The sequence below is a fragment of the Moschus berezovskii genome, chromosome 23 (genome assembly GCF_049115385.1).
Source record: "Moschus berezovskii isolate FMDL1 chromosome 23, NW_MosBer_1.0, whole genome shotgun sequence".
Classification (NCBI taxonomy): Eukaryota; Metazoa; Chordata; class Mammalia; order Artiodactyla; family Moschidae; genus Moschus; species Moschus berezovskii.
Window position 1 is genome coordinate 23,128,577 of NC_142482.1, and position 24,792 is coordinate 23,153,368.

A 24,792-nucleotide genomic window follows, 5' to 3' on the forward strand; every position below is an offset into this window, starting at 1 on the left:
CCCTGTTCCTAGCTCAGGGCCTTCTATGCAGCAGATACTCAGCAAACGTGGTGAAGAAAGCGAAGATGGAAAGTCAGAGACTGTCGCTGGGGTGGGGGACAGAGCTCAGGGCACCGCCCTTCCCAGGGACTCCTGCGTTGTTCGAAAAGCTGGGAGATGAGGCGGTATTTCTAGTGTCAGCAGCTGGTACAGGGAGAGGATTAGGGGAGGAGGAAAGGGACAATCCTTTGTGGGTATTTCCCCACCTGTAACTCTGTGACTATCCCTAGTCTCACCATGGTCTCCAGATGTGAGCGAGAAGAGAAAAGAAGGAGGAGGAAGAGGAGGTCAAAGGAGCAATCGTAATCTGCCCCTCGCCAGCCCAGCTACCATAAGCATCATCTGAAAATCAAGGAACACCCTCTTCTGCTGAGGGGGTGGGTCCATTGATCCCACAAATATTTATCAAGCACCTGCTGTGTGCTGGGCCTTGTTCTAGGTGCTGGGGAAATAGCAGTGAAGAAAATATGGCACTTACATTTTGGGGGGAACATAACTATTGGGCTGGTCAAAAAGTTCATTTGGGTTTTTTCTGTTACATTGTACGGAAAAACCTCAAAGAACTTTTTGACCAAACCCAATATATATAGCAAGGCAGGTGATAGTATGTGTTAAGGAGAAAGTAAAGCAGGGTAGGGGATTCCCTGGTGGGCCAATGATTATGACTCTGCGCTTTCACTGCTGAGTGCGAGGGTTCAATCCCTGGTCGGGGAACTAAGATCCGTATGTCATGAGGCAAACAAATACAAACAATAAAGCAATCATTTTAAAAAAAGCAAAGCAGGGTAAGTGGGTTGCAGGGGTTGGGGAAGGGGCGCTTCACATGGTCAGTAGGGAAGACCTCTGTGATGGCTTTTGAGCAGACTCCCAAAAGAAACAAGAAAGGAAGCCAGTGGACACCAGGAGTAAGGATGAGACAGGTGCAGAGGCCCTGGGGCCGGAGTGTGCTGGGCGGGTAAGGGGAAGTGCCAGGCAGCCCGGGCAGCCAAGAGAAGGGTGGCGAGGAAGGAGGTTGGACAGATGACGGGGAGATGGATCGCTCAGCTCTCAACACTCTATGACGACGACTTAGGAGTTTTCCTCGAGTGTGGCAGGGGGCCCTGGAGGGATACGGGTAGCAGAGGAGAGGAGGAACGTGATCTGCCTTGGGTTTCAACAGGATCCCTCTGCCTGCTGGGTGGAGAACTGCAGAGGGAGCAAGAGTGGTGTCAGGGAGGCCAGTTAGGATGCTGCTGCTGCAATAACCTGGGCAAAAGATGGTGCCAGCCTGGGCCGGGCCGGGGCCAGCGGAGGTGAGGAGCAGTGGTGGGATCTGAGTGCCCACTGAAGGTGGGGCTGGGAGGGTTTGCTGAGGGGTTGGATAAAGGCTGAGAGAGACGGAGAACCCAAGGTTGATTCCTGGGTCCTTGACCCGAGCAACTAGAAGGGTGGAGGTGACAAAGACTAGGAGTTAAGGCAGCTTTCGGGGAAAACCACAGTCTGGACTGTGACGTCTCTTTATTCATTTTTGGTTATGCTGGGTCTTCATTGCTGTGCGGGCTTTTCTGTAGTCGTGATGAGTGGCGGCTACTCCCTCGTTGCAGTGTGTGGGCTTCTTGTTGAGTTGGCTTTTCTTGTTGCAGAGCATAGACTCTAGAGTGTGAAGGCTTCATAGGTGCAGCACGTGGGCTCAGAGGTTGCAGCTCCCAGGCTCTAGAGCACAAGCTCGATGGTTATTTGCTCTGAGGCATGTAGGATCTTCCCAGATCAGTGATGGAACCCATGTCTCCTGCATTGGCAGACAGATTCTTCACCACTGAGATACCAGGGAAGCCCCTCAACACGTTTTGAGATATGTGTGCGTGTGTGCTAAGTCACTTCAGTCGTGTCCAACTCTGTATGAACCTATGGACTGTAGCCCACCAGGCTCCTCTGTCTTTGGGATTCTCCAAGCAAGAATACTGGAGTGGGTCACCATGCCCTCCTCCAGGAAATCTTCCTGACCCAGAGATCGAACCCAGGTCTCTAACGTCCCCTGCACTGGCAGCAGGTTCTTTACCACTAGCGCCACCTGGGCGCATGTATTAGTAATCAATTGCTTGGTAACAAATCACCCTCAAATGTAGCTGCTTAAGAGAACATACATTTATGTTACAGTTCCTGTGGATCAGAAACCCACAGGCAGCTGGCACAGGTCTTCTGACTTGGGGGCTCTCACCTGCAGTGGAGGTGACTGGCCAGGGCTGTGGCCCCCTCAAGACTCAACTAAGGGAGGATCTGATGCCAAACTCACTTAAGAGGTTGTTGCTAGGATTCAGGTCCCTGGGGGCTGTTGGTTAGTGATGTCCTTCCTGACCATGCTGGCCTCTCCAGATGATCCCAGTGTGGCAGCTGGCTTCCCTCGGAGAGAGTGAACAACCCTGAGGTCATTGCGGTTTTGTAACCTAATCTTAGAGATGACACCCTATCACTTCTTCTGTGTTTGATTGGTTAGAAGAGGGTTACTAGTCCAGCTCGCACTCACGGGGAGGTGATGAGTGTGAATATCAGTTGGCAGGGACCTTTGGGAACCACGTAGAGGCACCTGCCACAGCATGGAGGCAACAGGACCAGCGAGTACATGTTTCAGGGAGAGGTCAGACCAGAGATGTCTGTATGGAGGGTGCTTACAAGGGACCTGGACAAGGAGATCCGGGAATGGCTGAGATGGAGGAGAGAAGGGGACCAAGGACTGAATCCGGGAGCTTGCCGATGCTTGCAGGTCAGGGAGGTACAGACGGGCCAGCAAAGGAGATGGAGAAGAAGGGCCAGGTACATAGGTGGTGAACAAAGAGGGGTGACCCTGGCGTCTCATAGGCAAGAGAGAGACCTGTTTGCAGGTCAGAGAGGGATCAGCTGGTCAAAAGCCATGGAGAGGTCTGGCAAGAGAAGGCTGAGCTCAGGACAGGGTAGTGTGGAGGTCATCTTAACAGGAGTGGTCTCGGGACTTCCCTGATGGTCCACTGGCTGAGAATCCCTGCAGGGGGCCTGGTCAGGGAACTAGATCCACATGCCTCGACTGAGATCCCGCATGCTGCCATGAAGATTGAAGATCCCACGTGCTGCAACTAAGACACTGCTCGGCCAAATAAACCGCTAAAGATTAAAAAACAAGAACAAGAGTGGTCACGGTGTAGTGAAAGGGATTCCGGCGAGAACGGGGCTGGGAAGTGGAGGTGGACACTTCACTTTCCAAGGACCTTTGGTGTCAAGGGGGAGCACAGCCTCGTAGCTGAGGCAGCAGGGGGCTCTAGTTGAGCTGACTCTTAGAACTCTGCTTCTTGCTCCACCACTTCTACACACACACACACACACACACCCCTTGTAGACTAGAGCAGAGACACAAACTGAATCCTCAGTCATCAGCTTGAGGTTGCCTAAGTCCCAGATCAGCCAACCCTAGAGGATCTGGTTTAGAAGGCAAACAGCACTAAGCAAAAGCTTGTTGCTGACTGCCATCTGGTGGTCATTTTGGGATCTGCATGCTAAGTCGCTTCAGTTCAGTTCAGTGGCTCTGTCATGTCCGGCTCTTTGCAACCCCATGAATCGCAGCACACCAGGCCTCCCTGTCCATCACCAACTCCCGGAGTTCACTCAGACTAATGTGCATCGAGTTGGTGATGCCATCCAGCCATCTCATCCTCTGTTGTCCCCTTCTCCTCCTGCCTCCAATCCTTCCCAGCATAGGGTCTTTTCCAATGAGTCAACTCTTCGCATGAGGTAGCCAAAGTATTGGAGTTTCAGCTTTAGCATCAGTCCTTCCAATGAACACCCAGGACTGGTCTCCTTTAGGATGGACTGGTTGGATCTCCTTGCAGTCCAAGGGACTCGCAAGAGGCTTCTCCAACACCACAGTTTAAAAGCATCAATTCTTCGGAGCTCAGCTTTCTTCACAGTCTAACTCTCACATCCATACATGACCACTGGAAAAACCATAACCTTGACTAGACAGACCTTTGTTGGCAAAGTAATGTCTCTGCTTTTTAATATACTATCTAGGTTGGTCATAACTTTCCTTCCAAGGAGTAAGCGTCTTTTAATTTCATGGCTGCAGTCACCATCTGCAGTGATTTTGGAGTCCCCCAAAATAAAGTCTGACACTGTTTCCACTGTTTCCCTATCTCTTTGCCATGAAGTGATGGGACCAGATGCCATGATCTTAGTTTTTTGAACGCTGAGCTTTAAGCCAACTTTTTCCCTCTCCTCTTTCACTTTCATCAAGAGGCTTTTTAGTTCTTCTTCACTTTCTGCCATAAGGGTGGTGTCATCTGCATATCTGAGGTTATTGATATTTCTCCCAGTAAGCTTGATTCCAGCTTGTGCTTCCTCTAGCCCAGCGTTCCTCATGATGTACTCTGCATATAAGTTAAATGAGCAGGGTGACAATATACAGCCTTGACGTACTCCTTTCCCAATTTGGGATCAGTCTGTTGTTCCATGTCCAGTTCGAACTGTTGCTTCCTGACCTGCATACAGGTTTCTCAAGAGGCAGGTCAGGTGGTCTGGTATAAGTCGCTTCAGTTGTGTCCTATTCTTTGCGACCCTATGGGACTGTAGCCTGCCGGTCTTCTCTGTCCATAGAATTCTCCAGGCAAGAATACTAGAGTGGGTTGCTGTGCCCTCCTCCAGGGGATCTTCCCAACCCAGGGATCAAACCCACATCTCTTGCATCTCCTGCATTGGCAGAGTTCTTTACCACTACTGCCACCTGGGAAACCCTTCTGGGACCTGGCCTGGATCTAATCTGTGCACAGGGTGGTGGGAAGAGCTGAGCGCATTGTTCAAGTACTACCAGGCACAAAGTGTGTTCAGTAAAAGTGGGCTGGCATCGGTTTGGAGGAGTGTGGTCAAAACAGTGTCCCCAACTCCACGTCCACCATTTTTGGAAGGAAAAGGAATTATTCTAAAAGGAAAGCCCCCTTCTTAGCTTGGTGAGAAAGAAGAAACAGTTAGAACTGGACATGGAACAACAGACTGGTTCCAAACAGGGAAAGGATTATGTCAAGGCTGTATATTGTTACCCTGCTTATTTAACTTATATGCAGAGCACATCATGAGAAATGCTGGGCTGGATGAAGCACAAGCTGGAATCAAGATTACTGTGAGAAATATCAATAATTTCAGATATGCAGATGACACCACCCTTATGGCAGAAAGTGAAGAGGAACTAAAGAGCCTCTTGATGAAAGTGAAAGAGGATAGTGAAAAAGCTGGCTTAAAACTCAACATTCAGAAAACTAAGATCATGGCTTCGGGTCCCATCACTTCAAAAATAGATGGGGAAACAGTGGAAACAGTGACAAACTTTATTTTTATGGGCTCCAAAATCACTGCAAATAGTGATTGCAGCTATGAAATTAAAAGACACTTGCTCCTTGGAAGAAAAGTTATGACCAACCTATATAGCATATTAAAAAGCAGAGACATTACTTTGTCAACAAGATCCATCTAGTCAAAGCTATGGTTTTTCCAGTGGTTATATATGGATATGAGAGTTGGACTGTGAAGAAAGCTGAGCACCAAAGAATTGATGCTTTTGAACTGTGGTGCTGGAGAAGACTCTTGAGAGTCCCTTGGACTGCAAGGAGATTCAACCAGTCCATCCTAAAGGAGATCAGTCCTGAATATTCATTGGAAGGACTGATGCTGAAGCTGAAACTCCAATACTTCAGCTACCTGATACTAAGAACTGACTCATTTGAAAAGACCCTGATGCTGGGAAAGATTGAAGGCAGGAGGAGACGGGGACGACAGAGGATGAGATGATTGAATGGCATCACCAACTGAATGGACATGAGTTTGAGTAAACTCCGGGAGTTGGTGACGTTCAGGGAGGCCTGGCGCGCTGCAGTCCATGGGGTCCCAAAGAGTCATACATGACTGAACAACTGAACTGAAACTGAAACTGAAGAGTACTTCAGGGAACGAAGTAGGACGTTCACGTGAGAAGTTACAAGATCTAGATGCAAATGCTGATTTTTGATACTGTATGATCTTGATCATATCAGTTAAGGATGGGCTGAGTCTCACATTTCATCAAGTCATAAAATGGGAACGTTAGGGTTAAAATTACACACGGTGGTGAACGTAAAGAACTCTCATAAAAGATTTTCTCCATTAGAGTAGTGGCATAAGCTCTCAGCGGGCTTGAGGTACATTTCTTGAAAACAGTTGTTGTCATCTGGGGGCAGTTTTGACCCCTACCAGAGAATGTTTGGGATTGCCTGGTGATATTTCTGTTTGTCACAAGGCTAGGGGATGCTTCTGGCATCTAGTGGATGGAGGCTAGGGAGGCTGCTAGACATCCTACAATGCACAGGACAGCCCTCTATGAGACAGAATTATTCAGTCCAAGATGTCAACAGTGCTTAAGTTGAGAAATCATGGAGCTTTCTTAAATGGGGATTCTTCTTGCCATGTTATGAACCAGCATGAGGAACTGCTTTTTGAACATCACGAGGAAAGCAGAGTGATGCATGAAGCTGGAAAGGAGGTCTGCTGTTATGCTCAGGAGTAAAATGAGGCCACAGATTACTGCAAATCTCTGATATGGTGGCCACAAGCCAGCCACATATGGCTCTTGCAGTGGAAACAAACTGAAGTGGAATAAAATTTTAAATTTGATTCCTGGATCTTAATAGCCACATCCCAAGTGCTCAATAGCTACATGTGACCAGTGGACAGCGCTGATATCCAACAGTCCCATCAGCACAGATTTTTCTATCGAGCAGCACTGCTCATAAAGGACTCAGCAGAACTAGGCATCGGTGGGGCAATCCATAAGAGAAAAGTTAGAAACTAAGGATGTGCAGAGAGAGACCACAGCATACACCAAAGAGATGATTAAACAAGCACAAAGGTGGTCTTCAATTAAAGGCTAAAACAAGGCACAAACACACACAGGTACAATAATTGATCCACGCAATCCTCCCTTCCCCCCAACCCCCAAGAGCCATTCTTAAGCACTTAAAACTCAAGAGCCCTGAAAAGGTAAGCAGAATCAACCCAAGGCAGGCAGGGAAGTGGGAGCCATCACTGGGGAGTGCTGTTGCACTTCCTTCTTCCTGGCATGGTTCAGTTCAGCTTGCAGTACAAACTACCCCCGGACGGGTGGCCACGACTCGACTGTACTGATGCTAGAGCGTCTGCGTTGGCCAATCTTGCTTACAGCCCTGGGGTCCTTGAAGATGGAGTATCCATACTTGGTGACGAAGGGCAGGCAGAACAAGTGCAGGAGCATCCGCGAGATCTGGAAGATCAAGTGCAGGTACGTCAGCTCCTTGAACTGCTCTTTGACGGCCATGTTGGTGAGCAGGATGATGGAGAGGCTGAGCAGCTCATAGATGATAACCCACACGCTGTAGCAGAACATGCCCATGTAGTTGCTGGTGTGGATGCAGTAGAGGAACAAGGAGCAGACCAGAAGGGTGACGGTGGACAGGCCGATGCCGATGTTCTTCTTGTAGGTCACAACCCAAGAGACCAGCTCATACTTGGTCTTCTGGTAGACGCTGAACTGCTCTTCATAGCCAAAGAAGGCAAGCTCATTCACTTCAAAGATGAGGAACTGGACAGTGTTGAGGAAACAGAAGGTGCCTATCACGATGGAGTACTTCCTGTCATTCATTTTATACTTGTTTTACCAGAGACATCGGCTGCAGGGGAAAAAAAATTGTGGAGATACCCGATGAGATGGTAGAGCTGGCCCGGGGCAAATTCTCAAGCCACTAGATGTAAATGGAAGAGCTAACAGTAATAGTGATGGGTGAACAAGCAACAGGCTGGAAGTCGAGGCATGTGGGCTCTGGCCTCGTTAGCTAAAGGGGAGCACATCATTGGGAAGTGGGGGCCTCACTGACCTGGAATATTTCTCAGGTAGCTCTGCTGTTCCAGTGGCAGCTGTGCTTTAAGGTGGCACAAAGGGTACTCCTTTTGGTGTCAGGCTTGTGGGAATTAGGAAGCTCCTCTGTGGCTCAGATCATGAACTCCTTATGGCCAAATCCAGACTTAAATTGAAGGAAGTAGGGAAAACCACTAGACCATTTAGGTATGACCTTAATCAAATCCCTTACGATTATACAGTGGAAGTGAGAAATAGATTCAAGAGACTAGATCTGATAGAATGCCTGAAGAACTATGGATGGAGGTTCATGACATTGTACAGGAGGCAGTGATCAAGACCATCCTCAAGAAAAAGAGATGCAAAAAGGCAAAAGGGTTGTCTGAGGAGGCCTTACAAATAGCTATGAAAAGAAGAGAAGCGAAAGGCAAAGGAGAAAAGGAAAGATATATCCATTGGAATGCAGAGTTCCAAAGAATAGCAAGGAGAGATAAGAAAGCCTTCCTCAGTGATTAATGCAAAGAAATAGAGGAAAACAATAGAATGGGAAAGACTAGAGATCTCTTCAGGAAAATTAGCGATATCAAGGGAACTTTTCATGCAAGGACAGGCACAATAAAGGACAGAAATGGTATGGACCTAACAGAAGCAGAAGCCATTAAGAATAGGTGGCAAGAATACACAGAACTGTACAAAAAAGATCTTCACGACCCAGATTATCACCATGGTGTGATCACTCACCTAGAGCCAGACATCCTGGAATGCAAAGTCAAGTGGACCTTAGGAAGCATCACTACGAACAAAGCTAGTGGAGGTGATGGAATTTCAGTTGAGCTATTTCACATCCTAAAAGATGATGCTGTGAAAGTGCTGCACTCAACATGCCAGCAAATTTGGAAAACTCAGCAGTGGCCACAGGGCTGGAAAAGGTCAGTTTTCATTCCAATCCCAAATAAAGGCAATGCCAAAGAATGCTCAAACTACTGCACAATTGCACTCATCTCACACGCTAGCAAAGTAATGCTCAAAATTCTCCAAGCCAGGCTTCAACAGTATGTGAACCGTGAACTTCCAGATGTCCAAGCTGGATTTAGATCAAATTGCCAACATCCATTGGATTACTGAAAAAGCAAGAGAGTTCCAGTAAAACATCTACTTCTGCTTTATTGACTATGCCAAAGCCTTTGACTGTGTGGATCACAGCAAACTGTGGAAAATTCTGAAAGAGATGGGAATACCAGACCACCTGACCTGCCTCCTGAGAAATCTGTATGCAGGTCAAGAAGCAACAGTTAGAACTGGACATGAAACAACAGACTAGTTCCAAATCGGGAAAGGAGTACATCAAGGCTGTGAATTGTCACCCTGCTTATTTAACTTATATGCAGAGTACCTCATGAGAAACCTGGGCTGGATGAAGCACAAGCTAGAATCAAGATGGCCGGGAGAAATATCAATAACCTCAGATATGCAGATGACACCACCCTTATGGCAGAAAGTGAAGAAGAACTAAAGAGCCTCTTGATGAAAGTGAAAGAGGAGAGGGAAAAAGTTGGCTTAAACTCAACATTCGGAACACTAAGATCATGGTATCTGGTCCCATCACTTCATGACAAATAGATGGGGAAACAGCAAAAACAGTGTCAGACTTTATTTTTGGGGGCTCCAAAATCACTGCAGATGCTGATTGCAGCCATGAAATTAAAAGACGCTCACTGCTTGGAAGGAAAGTTATGACCAACCTAGACAGCATATTAAAAAGCAGAGACATTACTTTGCTGACAAAGGTCTGTGTAGTCAAAGCTATGGTTTTTCCAGTAGTCACGTATGGATGTGAGAGTTGGACTATAAAGAAAGCTGAGTGCCAAAGAATTGGTACTTTTGAACTGTGGTGTTGGAGAAGACTCTTGAGAGTCCCTTGGACTGCAAGGAGATCCAACCAGTCCATCCTACAGGAAATCAGTCCTGAATATTCAGCTGAAAGCTGAAATTCCAATACTTTGACCACCTGATGTGAAGAACTGACTCATTTGAAAAGACCCTGATGCTGGGAAAGATTGAAGGCGAGAGGAGAAGGGGATGACAGACGATGAGATGGTTGGACGGCATCACCGACTCAATAGATATGAGTTTGAGTAAACTCCAGGAGCTGGTGATGGAGAGGGAGGCCTGGCGTGCTGCAGTCCATGGGGTCGCAAAGAGTTGCACATGGCTGAGAGACTGAACTGAACTATCTAGAATAAAAGTAGATGGATTTCCCTGCTGGTACAATAGTTAAGAATCTGCCTGCCAGTGCAGGGGACACAGGTTTGATATCCGGTCCAGGAAGGTTCTACATGCTGCAGGGCCACAAAGTCCTTGAGCCACAACTACTGAGCCCACGTGCTGCAATTGTTGAAGCCCATGCACCCTAGAGCCCATGCTCCCCAACAAGAGACGCCCCTGCAATGAGAAGCCTGTGCACTGCAACTAGAGGATTGCCCTTGCTTGCACAGCTAGAGAAAACCCGTGTGCAGCAACAAAGACCCAGGGCAGTCAAAAGTAAATAAATAGTTTTTTAAAAAAATATATTGGAAGAGTCAGTTCTGGGCTTCTTTCTGGGATATTTGTTTCTCTGAAAATAAATAAAATTTTCTCAGGAAACTAGCCTGGCTCCTCAAGAGCCTAGAATCACCCCCTGGCCTTCCCCTGGGCGTCCATTTCTTTCTGTCCAAGCCCTTAGAAATGGAGCTTCCCAGCATTACTCCTTGGGGCTGACCCAGAATCCTCCCGAGTCACAGCATTCCTCCAGCAGTGAGTGGAATGGGGGGATGGTTGACGGATGCAAGGCTGACTGTCTCGTCTGCCTGGGGCGAACGTGCTGCAGCAGTAAGCTAGGCGATGTAAGCAGGCAGACCCCCCGGCCTGTTAGACCTGAACTCTAGGGGCTGCCCCCAGCCAGGCTGGAGGTGACCAGCACCCACACAGACCTGCTGAGGGTGTCTATGGCAGAGGGCCCAAGACTGGGGAGGGCTGGACCCTGGAACAAACATCCCTCCCAGCTTGAATCACCTTCTTACCAGCTCCCAGTTTGGAGAACTCCAGAGCAAAGCTGCCTCTTCTTCACTCACCACACCAGCCAGCTACCACTGTGAGGGCAGAAGTCACGGGGACAAGTCACACGCGCGGGGAACACGGACAGGCCTCTGACTGGTGTGTTGCCAGTAAGCGACAGCTGGCAGGGCTTCTTTATAAGATGAGTGGACAGGGCTCCTCCTCAGTCCTGTCAGAGCAGAGATGGGCTGCCAGTCACCTCCCTCCAGCCTTCTGCTCCTCACTCACTCTATCAATCCCAAATATTCCTCTTTTGGGTCAGTGCAATTGCTTTATTGCTATGGTAAAATATATATATAGGGCTTCCCAGGTGGTGCGGTGGTAAAGACTTCACCTGCCAAGCAGGAGATGTGGGTTTGATCCCTGGGTCAGGAAGATCCCCTGGAAAAGGAAATGGCAACCCACTCCAGTATTCTTGCCTGGAGCATCCCATGGACAGAACAGCCTAGTGGACTACAGTCCATGGGGTCGCAAAAGAGTTAGGCCTGACTTAGCTGCTAATCAACAACACCAAAATATACATAACATAAATCCAATGACATTAAGTACATTCACACTGCTGTGCAGCGATTACCACCACCCACCTCCACCTTTTCATATTCTCCAAGAAAAAACCCTGTACTCATAGAACACTAATTTTTCCTCCCTCCTTGCTCCCCAGCCCGTTAATTCTACTTTCTGTCTCTATAAATTTGACTACCTCCAAGGACCCTGTATAAATGGAATCATACAGTATTTGTCCTTTTGGGTCTGGCTTACTTCACAGCATAGTCTTTTCTTCTTTATTATTATCTTTTTAATTTATTGGAGTATAGTGGATAAGAACCTGCCTGCCAATGCAGGAGACTTAATAAGAGATGCAGGTTCAATCCGTGGGTTGGGAAGATCCCCTGGAGGAGGGCATGACAACCCACTCCAGTATTCTTGCCTGAAGAATCCCATGGACAGAGGAGCCTGGCAGGCTATGGGTTATAAAGTTGCAAAGAGTCGGACACGAGTGAAGCGACTTAGCACGTAGTTTATTTACAATATTGTGCTAGTTTCTGCTATACAGCAAAGTGAATCAGTTTATACATATACATACATCCACTGCTTTTTAACTTCTTTTCCCATATAGGTCATTTTGGGTATTGAGTAGAATTCCCTGTGCTATAGAGTAGATTCTTATTAGTTATCTATTTTATATATAGTAGTCTATATAACTTAATCCTAACCCCCTAATTTATCCCTTCCCTGACCCAGCATAGTATTTTCAAAGTTTAGTCCAAATATTTTTACATCTTATTCCCCCTTGACCTTCCAACTGTTTGTGACTTGTCTTAGGTCTTGAAACACAAACTTCTCACTGTACCCCAGGCCCTGAAGGGTTTCAGGTGGGGCGGGGGAGGCAGTGTGCCGCTGGTGGATAGATGCACGGATACCTCCCTATCCCCATCAACCAAGCCTCACCTCGTCCCCACTCACAGAGCACTTTCCAGAGCATTGAAGACAAACCTTTCTTGATACTGTGGGGACCATGGGTCAGAAAGGGGGCAAGAGTGGAGGGAGGCAGAGCAGTTGAGAGGCTGTTGAAAGAAATGGGGTGAAGCAAGGCAACAGAGAGGTGTGGGGCTGTGTGTTTGGGACCCGGGGCTGTGGGAGGAGTCTGGAATGGGCACCCGGGTGGAGGGTGGCCCATGCACTAAGGCGGAGAGTGCGGAGGCGGAGGCGAGGCACACTGAGTGTAGGGGTGGAGAAGATGAGGAGGAGAACAGCTTGGAAAATGGTGGGTTTGAATCCCCTTGTTTAATTACTAAGTGTCTCTCTGCCACCCCATCAACTACAGCACTCCAGGCTTCCCTGTCCTTCACCATCTCCCAAAGTTTGCTCAAACTCATGTCCATTGAATCAGTGATACCATCCAACCATCTCATCCTCTGTCGCCCCTTTTTCCTCCTGCCCACAATCTTTCCCAGCATCAGTCTTTTCCAGTGAGTTGCCTCTTCACATTAGGTGGCCAAAGTACTGGAGTTTCTGCTTCAGCATCAGTCCTTCCAATGAATATACAGGGTTGATTTCCTTTAGGATTGACTGGTTTGATCTTGCTGTCCAAGGAACTCTCAAGAGTCTTCTCCAACACCACGGTTCTAAAGCATCAATTCTTCAGTGTTCAGCCTTTTTTATGGTCCAGCTCTCACATCCATACATGACTACTGGAAAAACTATAGCTTTGACTCCACGGACTTTTGTCAGCAAAGTGATATCTCTGCTTTTGAATATGCTGTCTAGATTTGTCATAGCTTTTCTTCCAAGGAGCAAGTGTCTTTTAATTTCATGGCTGCAGTCTCTGTCTGCAGTGATTTTGGAGCCCCCCCAAAATAAAATCTACCACTGTTTCCATTTTTTCTCCTTCTCTTTGCCAAGAGGTGGTAGGACTGGATGCCATGATCTTAGTGTTTTGAATGTTGAGTTTTAAGCCAGCCTTTTCACTCTTCTCTTTCACCCTTATCAAAAGGTTCTTTAGTTTCTCTTTGCTTCCTGCAATTAAGAATGGTATCATCTGCATATCTGAGGTTATTAATATTTCTCCCAGTAATCTTGATTCCAGGTTGTGCTTCTTCCAGCCCAGCATTTCGCATGATGTACTCTGTATAGAAGTTAAATAAGCAGGGTGATAATATATAGCCTTGACATACTTCTTTCCAAACTTTGAACCAGTCTGGTGTTCCATATCCAGTTCTAACTGTTGCTTCTTGACCTGGACAGGTCTATACAATAGCATCAGAAAGAATAAAACACTTAGGGATAAATTTAACCGAGGAAGTGAAAAACTACACTGAAAACTAGAGAACATTGCTTGTAGTTATTAAAGAAAATACAAAAATAAATGGAAAAACATACTCCTTAATGCTGTTAAGATGACACTACTACCTGAAGATACCTACCGATTCAATGTAATTCCTATTAAAGTCCCAACAGCATTTTTTTTTTAGGAAATAGAAAATCCTTCCTAAAATTCATATACAATCTCAAGGGACCCCCAATAACCAAAACGTCTCAAAAAAGATGAATAAAGTTGAGGGTGCCACACTTCCTGCTTTCAAAGTATATTACAAAGCTAAATACATTAATCAAATGTGTGAATGTCTGGCATAAAGGCAGACATATATACCAATACAACAGAATAGAGAGCTCAGAAATAAATTCTTGCATATATGGTGTTATGGACAAAATTGTGTCTCCTCCCCTAAATTTACATGTTTAAGCCCTGACCCCCAATGTGATTATATTTGAAGACAGGGCTTTCAGGGAGGCTATAAAATTTAATGTAGTCATAAGAGTAGGGTTCTAACTCAGTAGGATTGGTGTCCTTATGAAAAGAAGAAGAGACACCAACCAGTGTGCAGAAGGAAAACCATGATGACACAGAGAGGAGGAGGCTGTCTTCGAGCTGGGAAGAGAACTCGCACCAGAAACCGAATTTGCCGGCATCTTGATAGTGAATTTCTAGCCTCCAGAATTGTGAGACTCAAGCACAGTAAGTTGTGAGAGTAAAAGTAAATGTCTGCTGTTTAACCCATGCAGTCTGCAGTATTCTGTTATGGCAGCTTGAGCAGACTAATACATATGGTCAAATGAGTTTCAACAGTGTTGCAGGACTATTCAATGGGGGAAAGGACAGTCCTTTCAATAAATGGTATTGGAAAAATCAGATATCCACACAAAAAAAGAAGGAAACTAGACCCTTGCCTTTACTCCATATATAAAAATTAACTCAAAATCAGTCAAAGGCTTAAATTAAATGTAAGAGTTAAAACTATGAAACTTAGGGGAAAAAAAACTATGAAACTTAGAAAGAAAAACGTTAGGGAAGCTTCATAACATTGGATTGGGCAATAATTCCTTGAATATAATGCCAAAAGTATAGGGGGAAAAAGGAAAAAAATATGCATATATATTAATGGCACCACACCAAATGAAAAACTTCTATGCATGAAAGAACACATCAATAGAGTGAAAAGGCAACCCAAAGAATGGGAGAAAATATTTGCAAATCAAATATATGATAAATAAGAATATATAAAGAACTTCTATAAGCCAACAATGATGTAAATAATGACTAAAAATAGGCAAAGGACTTGAATAGATATTTCTACAAAGATATACAAAGACCAATAAACACATGAAAAAAAATGCTCAACATCCCTAAACATTAGGGAAATGTGAATTAAAAAGCACAATGAGACACCACCTCACACCCATTAGAGTAGTTAGTATCAAAAACTCAAAATAATAAGTGCTGGGGAAGACTAGGAGAAATTAGAACCTTTGTGCACTATTGGGGGGGATGTGCCACTGTGGTGGAAAACAGGATGGCGGTTCCTCTACAAATGAAACACAGAATTATCCTATTCACTTCTGAGGATATTCCCACCGAAAGCAGTGATTCTAACAGATATCTGTACACCAACATTCATAGAAGCACTAGTCACAATAGCCAAAAGGTGGCTATTGTGACAAAAGCCAAATGCCCATCAATGAATGAATGGATAAATAAAATGTGGTGTATACATATAATAATATTGATGTTTAGTTGTATAGTCACGTCTGACTCTTTGCCATCCCATAAACTATAGCCAGCCAGGCTCCTCTGTCCACGGGATTTCCCAGGCAAACATACTGGAGTGGGTTTCCAATTCCTTCTCCAGGGGATCTTCCCAACCCAGGGATCAAACTTACATCTTCTGCATTGACAGGTGGAATCTTTACTGCTGAGCCACCAGGGAAGCCCTATGGAATATTATCCAGCCTTAAAAAAGGAAGGCAATTCTGACCCATGCTACAGCAACGGATGGAATTTGAGGACAACGATGGTCAGAGAAGCATTTTTCACAATAGCCAAAAAGTAGAAGCAATATAAATGTCCATCAACAGAGTCATGGATAAAGAAGATGTGGAATAGATATAATAAGATATACAATAATAATATATACATAATAGTATTCTTATATATAGGAATACTATTATGCTCAGCCATTAAAAAATAATGAAATTTTGTCATCTGCAACAACATGGATGGACCTGGAGGGTACTATGCTTAGTGAAATCAGACAGAGAAAAATACTCCATGTTATCATTTATCTGTGGAAAATAAAAAATAAACTAGTGAACATAATAAAAAAAAATGGGCCAAAATTTGAATAGACACCTTACCAAAATAGATATAAGGATGTTAAATAAGCACATGAAAAGATGCTCAACGTTGTTATTAGAGAGATGCAAGCTAAAACCACAGTGAAATTCCTATTAGAATGGCTAGAATGAAAATCTTACTGTCCATATCCAGTACTGGCAAGGATGTGGAGAAACTGGAATTCTCATACACAACCGATGGAAATATATTAGTAAAACGGTATAGCCCCTCTGAAAAGAGAGTGCTAGTTTCTTAAAAAGTTAAAATGATATTTGTATGCAGGCTAAAAAAATATGTCCTTTTCAATATAGGGGAGTGGAATGCAAAAGTAGGAAGTCAAGAAATACCTGGAGTAACAGGCAAATTTGTCCTTGGAGTACAGAATGAAGCAGGGCAAAGGCTAACAGAGTTTTGCCAAGAGAACACACTGGTCATAGCAAACACCCTCTTCCAACAACACAAGAGAAGACTCTACACGTGGACTTTACCAGATGGTCAATACCCAAATCAGATTGGTTATATTCTTTGCAGCCAAAGATGGAGAAGCTCTATACAGTCAGCAAAAACGAGACTGGAGCTGACTGTGGCTCAGATCATGAACTCCTTATTGCCAAATTCAGACTTAAATTGAAGAAAGTAGGGAAACCAGTAGACCATTCAGGTATCACCCAAATCAAATCCCTTACAATTATACAGTGGAAGTGAGAAATAGATTCAAGGGATTAGATCTGATAGACAGTGCCTGAAGAACTGTGGATGGAGGTTCATGACATTGTACAGGAGGCAATGATCAAGAACATCCCTAAGAAAAAGAAATGCAAAGAGGCAAAATGGTCGTCTGAGGAGGCCTTACAAATAGTTATGATAAGAAGAGAAGTGAAAGGCAAAGGAGAAAAGGAGAGATATATTCATTGGAATGCAGAATTCCAAAGAATAGCAAGGAGAGATAAGAGAGCCTGCCTCAGTGATCAATGGAAAGAAATAGAGGAAAACAATAGAATGGGAAAGACTAGAGATCTCTTCAGGAAAATTAGAGATACCAAGGGAGCATTTCATGCAAAGATGGGCACAATAAAGGACAGAAATGGTATGGCCCCAACAGAAGTAGAAGACATTAAGAATAGGTGGCAAGAATACACAGAACTATACAAAAAAGATCTTCACGACCCAGATTATCACCATGGTGTGATCACTCACCTGGAGCCACACATCCTGGAATGCGAAGTCAAGTGGGCCTTAGGAAGCATCACTATGAACAAAGCTAGTGGAGGTGATGGAATTCTTGTTGAGCTATTTCACATCCTAAAAGATGATGCTGTGAAAGTGCTGCACTCAATACATCAGCAAATTTGGAAAACTCAGCAGTGGCAGGAAACTCAGGAAAAGAGCAGTTTTCATTCCAATCCCAAAGAAAAGCAATGCCAAAGAATGCTCAATGACTGCACAATTGCACTCATCTCACATGCTAGCAAAGTAATGCTCAAAATTTTTCCAAGCCAGGCTTCAGCAGTATGTGAACTATGAACTTCCAGATGTTCAAGCTGGATTTAGAAAAGGCAGAGGAACCAGAGATCGTATTGCCAACATCCGCTGGATCATCGAAAAAGCAAGAAAGTTCCAGAAAATATCTACTTCTGCTTTATTGACTATGCCAAAGCCTTTGACTGTGTGGATCACAACTTTGACTGTGGAAAATTCTGAAAGAGATGGGAATATCAGACCACCTGACCTGCCTCTTGAGAAACCTGCATGCAGGTCAAGAAGCAACAGTTAGAACTGGACATGGAACAACAGACTGGTTCCAAATCGGGAAAGGAGTACATCAAGGCTGTATATTGTCACCCTGCTTATTTAATTTATACGCAGAGTACATCATGAGAAATGCTGGACTGGATGAAGTACAAGCTGGAATCAAGATTGCTGGGAGAAATATCAATAACCTCAGATATGCAGATGACACCACCCTTATGGCAGAAAGTGAAGAAGAACTAAAGAGCCTCTTGATGAAAGTGAGAGTGGAAAAGTTGGCTTAAAACTCAACATTCAGAAAACTAAGATCATAGCAGCTGGTCCCATGACAAATAAATGGGGAAACAGTGGAAAGTGTCAGACTTTATTTTTATGAGCTCCAAAATCACCGCAGATGGTGATTGCAGCCATGAAATTAAAAGACACTTACTCCTTGGAAGAAAAGTTATGACCAACCTAGACAGCATATTAAAAAGCAGAGACATTACTTTGCCAACAAAGATCCGTCTAGTCAAGGCTATGGTTTTTCCAGTGGTCATGTATGGATGTGAGAGTTGGACTGTAAATAAAGCTGAACACCGAAGAATTGATGCTTTTGAATTGTGGTGTTGGAGAAGACTCTTGAGAGTCCCTTAGACTGCAAGGAGATCCAACCAGTCCATCCTAAAGAAGATCAGTCATGAGTGTTCATTGGAAGGACTGATGTTGAAGCTGAAACTCCAATACTTTGGCCACCTGATGTGAAGAACTGACTCATTTGAAAAGACCCTGATGCTGGGAAAGATTGAAGGTGGGAGAAGGGAATGACAGAGGATGAGATGGTTGGATGGCATCACCAACTGAATGAACATGAGTTTGAGTAAGCTCCAGGAGTTGGTGATGGACAGGGAGGCCTGGCATGCTGCAGTCCATGGGGTTGCAAAGAGTCAGACTCGACTGACCGGCTGAACTGAAGTTGCTTCAGTCATATCTGACTCTTTGCTACCCTATGGACTGTAACCTGCCAGGCTCCTCTGTCCATGGGATTCTCCAGGCAAGAACACTGGAGTGGGTTGCCATGCCCTCCTCCAGGGGATCTTTTGGACCCAGGGATTGAACCCTCGTCTCTGATATCTCCTGCACTGCCAGAGGGTTCTTTACCACAGCACCACCTTTACTCAAGATGAATGAAATTTTTAAGTCCACACAAAGTTTTATACACAAGTGTTTATACTGTTCTTATTCACATTGCCCCAAACTACAAACCATTCTATGTCCTTCAGTGAGCAAATGGATTAACTGTGGTACATTCTTGCCATTGCATACTACTCAGCAATAAAGAAAGAGCTATAGGGACTTCTCCGGTGGTTCAGGGGTTAAGACTCCAAGCTCCCAATTCAGGGGGCCTGGGTTCCATCCCTGGTCAGGGAATTAGATCCCATATGCAGCATCAAAGAGTTCACATACCATAATTAAAGATCCCACATGCCACAGCCAAGACTCAGGGCAGCCAAATAAGTATTAAAAAAATAATGAACTAGCAATACACACAATGACATGAACGAATCTTCAAGGGCTTAGGCTGAGCAAAAGAAGTCAGGCAAAAAAGATTATATACTCTGTGATTTCATTTATGTAAAGTTCTAGAAGATACAAACTAACATATAGAGAAAATCAGCAAATGAGTGCTTTGTGGTGGCAGGGTGGGGGTGGTAGTGCAGGAAGGGGCAGGAGATAGGAATAAAGAGGAAATTTTTGGGGGTGATACACATGTTCACGTATTCAATTACGGTGATGGTTTCACTGGGATATACTTATGCCAAAACTTATTAAATTGTATTCTTTAAACACGTATTTGTTGTGGTTGTGGTTTAGTTGCTCAGTCATGTCCGACTCTTTGCGAGCCCATGGACTGCAGCCCTCCAGGCTCCTCTGTCCATGGGGATTCTCCAGGCAAGAATACTAGAGTGGGTTGCACTTCCTTCTCCAGGGGATTGTCCCAAACGAGGGATTGAACCCAGGTCTCCTGCATTGCAGGGAGATTCTTTACCATCTAAGCCATCAGGGAAGCCTGTGTTATATATTGTATATCAGTTATACCTCAAGAAACCTATTCAGTTCAGTTCAGTTCAGTTGCTCAGTCATGTCCAACTCTTTGTGACCCCATGAACCGCAGCACACCAGGCCTCCCTGTCCATCACCAACTCCCGGAGTCCACCCAAACCCATGTCCATTGAGTCGGTGATGCCATCCAACCATCTCATCCTCTGTCATCCCCTTCTCCTCCTGCCCTCAATCTTTCCCAGCATCAGGGTCTTTTCCAATGAGTCAGCTCTTCGCAACAGGTGGCCAAAGTATTGGAGTTTCAGCTTCAACATCAGTCCTTCCAAGAAAGCTATTAGTAAACCTCTAACATAAAGTCTATAATGTTTGAAGTAGAGGTTTCCTCAGTGTGTCTTCCATTCTGGCTTAAACTGCTTCTGACATTTCCTGACCCCTGAACTCAAAGTGAAGTTTGTTGATACGTGATATTGTGTAATCTTGTACCATCTTATGTGGTTGGCTAATCGATTCATAAACATAAACACGATTTAATCTCTCCCACTAAACTGCAAAATCCTCAAGGTCAGGAATTATATCTTATACTTTTTGGTATCCTCCTGCAGTGGAGATATACACAGTGTGTCCTGCACAGTGACAGACAGAAGAGTTTAACAAATAGCTTTTGATTAATCACAAGTGCATTTGTGCTTCTTGACAGTTTTTATTGGGGGAGAGGATGGAAGTGACAGAAAATGAAGTATGATTTGTCTCTATTTTTATTCTTTTACTTATATGGAATATAGTATAGATGACACAGGGGAAAAAAGCAGCAAAAAACCATCTCAAGACCCCAACAATATATTTTTTGCTACAACAATCTGAGATATAAATACAGGTTTGCCTATTCTAGGGTTATGTCCAGAGAGCTGTGAGTTGAAGGCTGATGAAGACACACCAAGATGAAAGGATTGCCAGACTGCAATTCAGCTTCTTTTCATCCCTGCCTCTCTTCATTTTGACCAATAAGGTGGTACTGACAAGAAAAGGAAAGAGGAAGTCAAGGAGAACTTGATAAGTAACAATGTCCTCTAATTAAACATCCTCTACTAGCAAGGTGTTCCACCTGTGATGGTAATCCCTTTTCTCACCGTATCTCCCCCCAAAGGGTGGTAGTAGAGTCTCTGCTTACTGAAAAGTGAATGAGATGGAAAATGAACTACCATGAGAACCTGCCATTGTGGAACAGGGCCACGTTACTCACTGTAGCGGCGGGAAAAGTTGATGATCTTGGATTTCCGCCGCGGGAAGACTCCACTGCTGGTAGAAATACGTCTGTTGTAGGAGAGGATATTGCCCTGACTTTTATTTTTGTAGATCATGTAGGCGTAAGTGATGACAAAGAACATCCAGAAACAGTGCATGCATATACGGGACACCAGACCAAACCAGCGCATGACTCTGACTTCCACAGTGGAAGAGTCGTCATTGGTCAGGCATTGTACCACAATGTTTACGGTTTCGTAGAAAAGGATCCAAACAATGTAGATTACCAGGCCCCTGTGCATGTGTGCATACACTGAATATAGGAGCAAGCAGCTGACGAGGATGGTGACGAAAGATAGGAAGAAGACGATAGTCAGGCTCCAACAGATGATGAACAGCTTTATCAGGATACTTGGGTTCTTGATCTGTGACATTTGCTCAGTGCAATTGTTTCTCCTTAAGTACTTCTGTTCGAAGATGAGGTACAAGTCCACGGCGGTGATGGTAAAGACCCCTGACAACAGGGAGCCCATCTTGGCCGTCATGCCACACCAGTGCTGCTGTTTCATGCTGAGACCTCCTGTGAAGACAGACAATAGCAGGGCCGGGGATAATTGTGATTCCTGCCAATGTGCCAAATTACCCAGGACTTCTGCCTCCTTCCCCCAGTTCACCTGGAGAAGCAATACAGAGAAATGTGGACACCAGGCAGTAACAGCTTGGAGAAGACGGAAGGCTGTTTAAAATTGTTTGGGAGTTTGAGTGGGGAGGAAGGAGGAGGCAGTCCCAGGCTGGTGGCAGTGAGCAGATAAACTGGAGGAGTGGTTCTCAACCCCGGCTTCACATTATAATTATTGACAATCCCCACCTCACACCAGCTAGAACATTCTCTGGGTATGACCCAGACATCAGTATTTTAAAAAACTTCCTAGTGATTTTCATCTGTAGCCTGTATTGGACAATACTGAATAAGAAAGAAAGAAAGAGTCAGTCATGTCCGACTCTTTGCAACCCCATGGACTGTAGCTGACCAGGCTCTTCCATCCATGGGATTTTCCAGACAAGAATACTGGAGTGGGTTGCCGTTTCCTTCTCCAGGGGATCTTCCCGATCCCGGGATCAAACCTGGGTCTCCTGCACTGCAGGCAGACTCTTTACCATCTGAGCCACCAGGGAAGCCTAAAATACTGAATAAAGAAAGTTAAATTGTGCTCTTTCTCTTCCAGTTTTGCCCTGGGTTATCATTGCTGCCCCCCAATTGGGAAAATTGGCCGCATTGTCCAGACCTTCAGTGCAGGTATCTCAGGAGAAAAGTCAGGGTAGCAGCACAATAGCCTTGCTGGGCGAGGGGATGAAAACATTAGGTTTTGAGTAATCACTCCTCCACTATGTATCAAAACGTGAAGAATACAATGAAAGGTGTACTTTAAGGGAAATTTAAAAACTTAGAATAGCCTTATCATGGAAAAAGAAAAGACAATATTGAGCTAAGCATTCAACTTAGGGAGTCAGGGGAAAAAACATCCAATAAGAATAAAAAAAGATAGGAGGAAGAAAACAAAGAAAAGAACAGAAATTAATAAAAAGAAAGAAAAGATAGAGGGACTTCCGATTGCTAAGGTTAGTGGAGCCAACTTGCTGGTTAAAAAAAAACAAAACTAAAAACTGCTGGGTAAAATAGTTTCTAAATATTCTTGAAAGTACAGAAGTGCTGACAAGATAGGAAGTAGGAGACAAAAGACTATAGGGTCCCACCCGAGCGCTCGCCGCGGTGCACGCTGGGAGCGGGGGGCCGGGGCGGCGAGAAGGCCTTGGCCGCGCTGACCCGGCGGGCGGCCGAGGCACCGGCGCGCCTCGCGTCCCAGCAGAGCCAGCGGAGCATCCTACTCAGGTGCTGAGGAACCTCCGGGCACCCAGCGCAGATCGCTGCTGCCGCTGGACGCCTCCATTGTTTGACCATAACAAGGGCCGGATTCTCACCCAGGATCCCGAGGCTCTTGCTGCCCTTCAGCCACAGTGGGCCCTGACTCTTCCTCTGGAATGCCTTGGGGGTTTTGACTTCCGTCACTGTGACCTGCAAATCCAAGAGACACATCTCTGTGGAAGAGAGAGCTCCTTCCTCAAGATCACAGGAGACCGCCGGAGCAGCAGCTGTGCAGGGAGGCCTCACAGGGAAGGATTGGCACTCCTGGACCCACAGTGGTTGCTTCCTGGGAGGCTGCTGTCTGATGCGGAGGAGGTGGGATGTCATAGTGACGCTGCAAGGCGAGGCTCCCGGGGACCAAGGCCAGCACGCAGGATCTCGCCCCCGGCTGCAGGGGACACTGGGCAGGCCTTTCCCTGCAAGTGAGACGAACGAGGTTATTCTTCAAGAGGAAGATTCCAGGGGCTTAAAAGCACAAAGATTGATATTAAACACTCATGTGGAGGAACTCCAGGAATGTTCAGAAGACCAAAAGTCCCCAATGACAACAAAAAGCAACTGATTTTGAACTTTGTTTCTCTCCTCATTCCTGTTTTCGTTGATTTCCCACATGTAGTCGTTTTTGCTCAGGAAGTCTTTGGGGGAAATGAAGGCTTTTTGAAAGCTCTGAACTGGGTGATCAGGGTAGCAGTATCTGTCCACTGTCTTGAGAGGTTGGAAAATGAACTACCCGAAATAGTCACCGAAATAGGAAACAAAGCTTGATTTTCTCTTCATATTTGAATTAATATCTTCTGTTTGACTGGAAGGGGTTTTCATGTAACTAAAACCTCAGCGCATAAAGGAGATTTAGAAGGGGCACATAACTGAGTGGTTGAAAGTGGGAGATGGGATTTGGGGGTACACGTGTTACCATCTGAATTTTCATCTGGGTAGCTCTGTTAACAAGCCTTTGGGAAGTCACTTCGCGTAATTTTCCTCCTTTTTGCAAGGAGAGGGCTGGCTTAGTTATTTGACAAACCCCTTCCAGGCCTGAATTCCTCGACTACGATTTACTGTAGTGTCTTAACACTCTTTCATGTCACAGTAGTGTGGAGAAAAGCCTAGACTTTTAGTTGATAGCGAGCCAGTTGAAATATCATTGATAGAATTTTAGTTTTAGGAAAAATTGGTTTGATTTCTAGCTTTATTACTATTACGTATGTGAGCTTGGGCAAAATCGCTTAATCTTTGAGTCTAGTTTTCTCACGTACAAAATGAGGACATTAGGCTAAATGATTTCCGAGTTTCCAGCTAGTCCTAGAGTTCTATATTTCTACATAGTTGAATTATTTTATCATGCTGTTGCTGGGGAATATGACTAACACTTTTGAAGCTACTAATTTTATGTCGAGCTTTAAAGTCCATAATTGTTATCTTCGGAAAATATTATTTGACCTACGGTATGTCCAAATCAATTTAATAAAATCACTTTATAACATTAAAAAAAAAAGACTATAGGACTTCAGGAACTGGAACAGGGCAGGTAAGCAAGCATGAAAGGCAAATCTGCTCTGAGGTTATTTGCCAATCTGTGTGTGTGTGCTTAGTCGCTTCAGTCGTGTCCGACTCTTTGTGATCCCAGGCTTCTCTGTCCATGGAATTCTCCAGGCAAGAATACTGGAGTGGGTT

At 45.0% G+C, this 24,792-nt stretch overlaps 2 protein-coding genes across 2 annotated transcripts; both read right to left on the minus strand.

Moving 5' to 3' along the window:
• Positions 1-7,131: 7,131 nt before the first annotated feature.
• Positions 7,132-11,019, minus strand: TMEM217B (transmembrane protein 217B). Its single transcript, XM_055407278.2, is given in 3 exon segments — positions 7,132-7,159; positions 7,161-7,712; positions 10,957-11,019. Coding segments are annotated over 2 exon segments (552 nt in total). The 5' UTR covers positions 7,685-7,712; positions 10,957-11,019.
• Positions 11,020-20,761: 9,742 nt separating this feature from the next.
• On the minus strand, positions 20,762-21,835 carry TMEM217 (transmembrane protein 217). Its single transcript, XM_055406887.2, has one exon. It carries the CDS (start codon positions 21,764-21,766, stop codon positions 21,188-21,190), a length of 579 nt encoding a protein of 192 aa, XP_055262862.1. The 5' UTR covers positions 21,767-21,835; the 3' UTR covers positions 20,762-21,187.
• Positions 21,836-24,792: the final 2,957 nt, after the last annotated feature.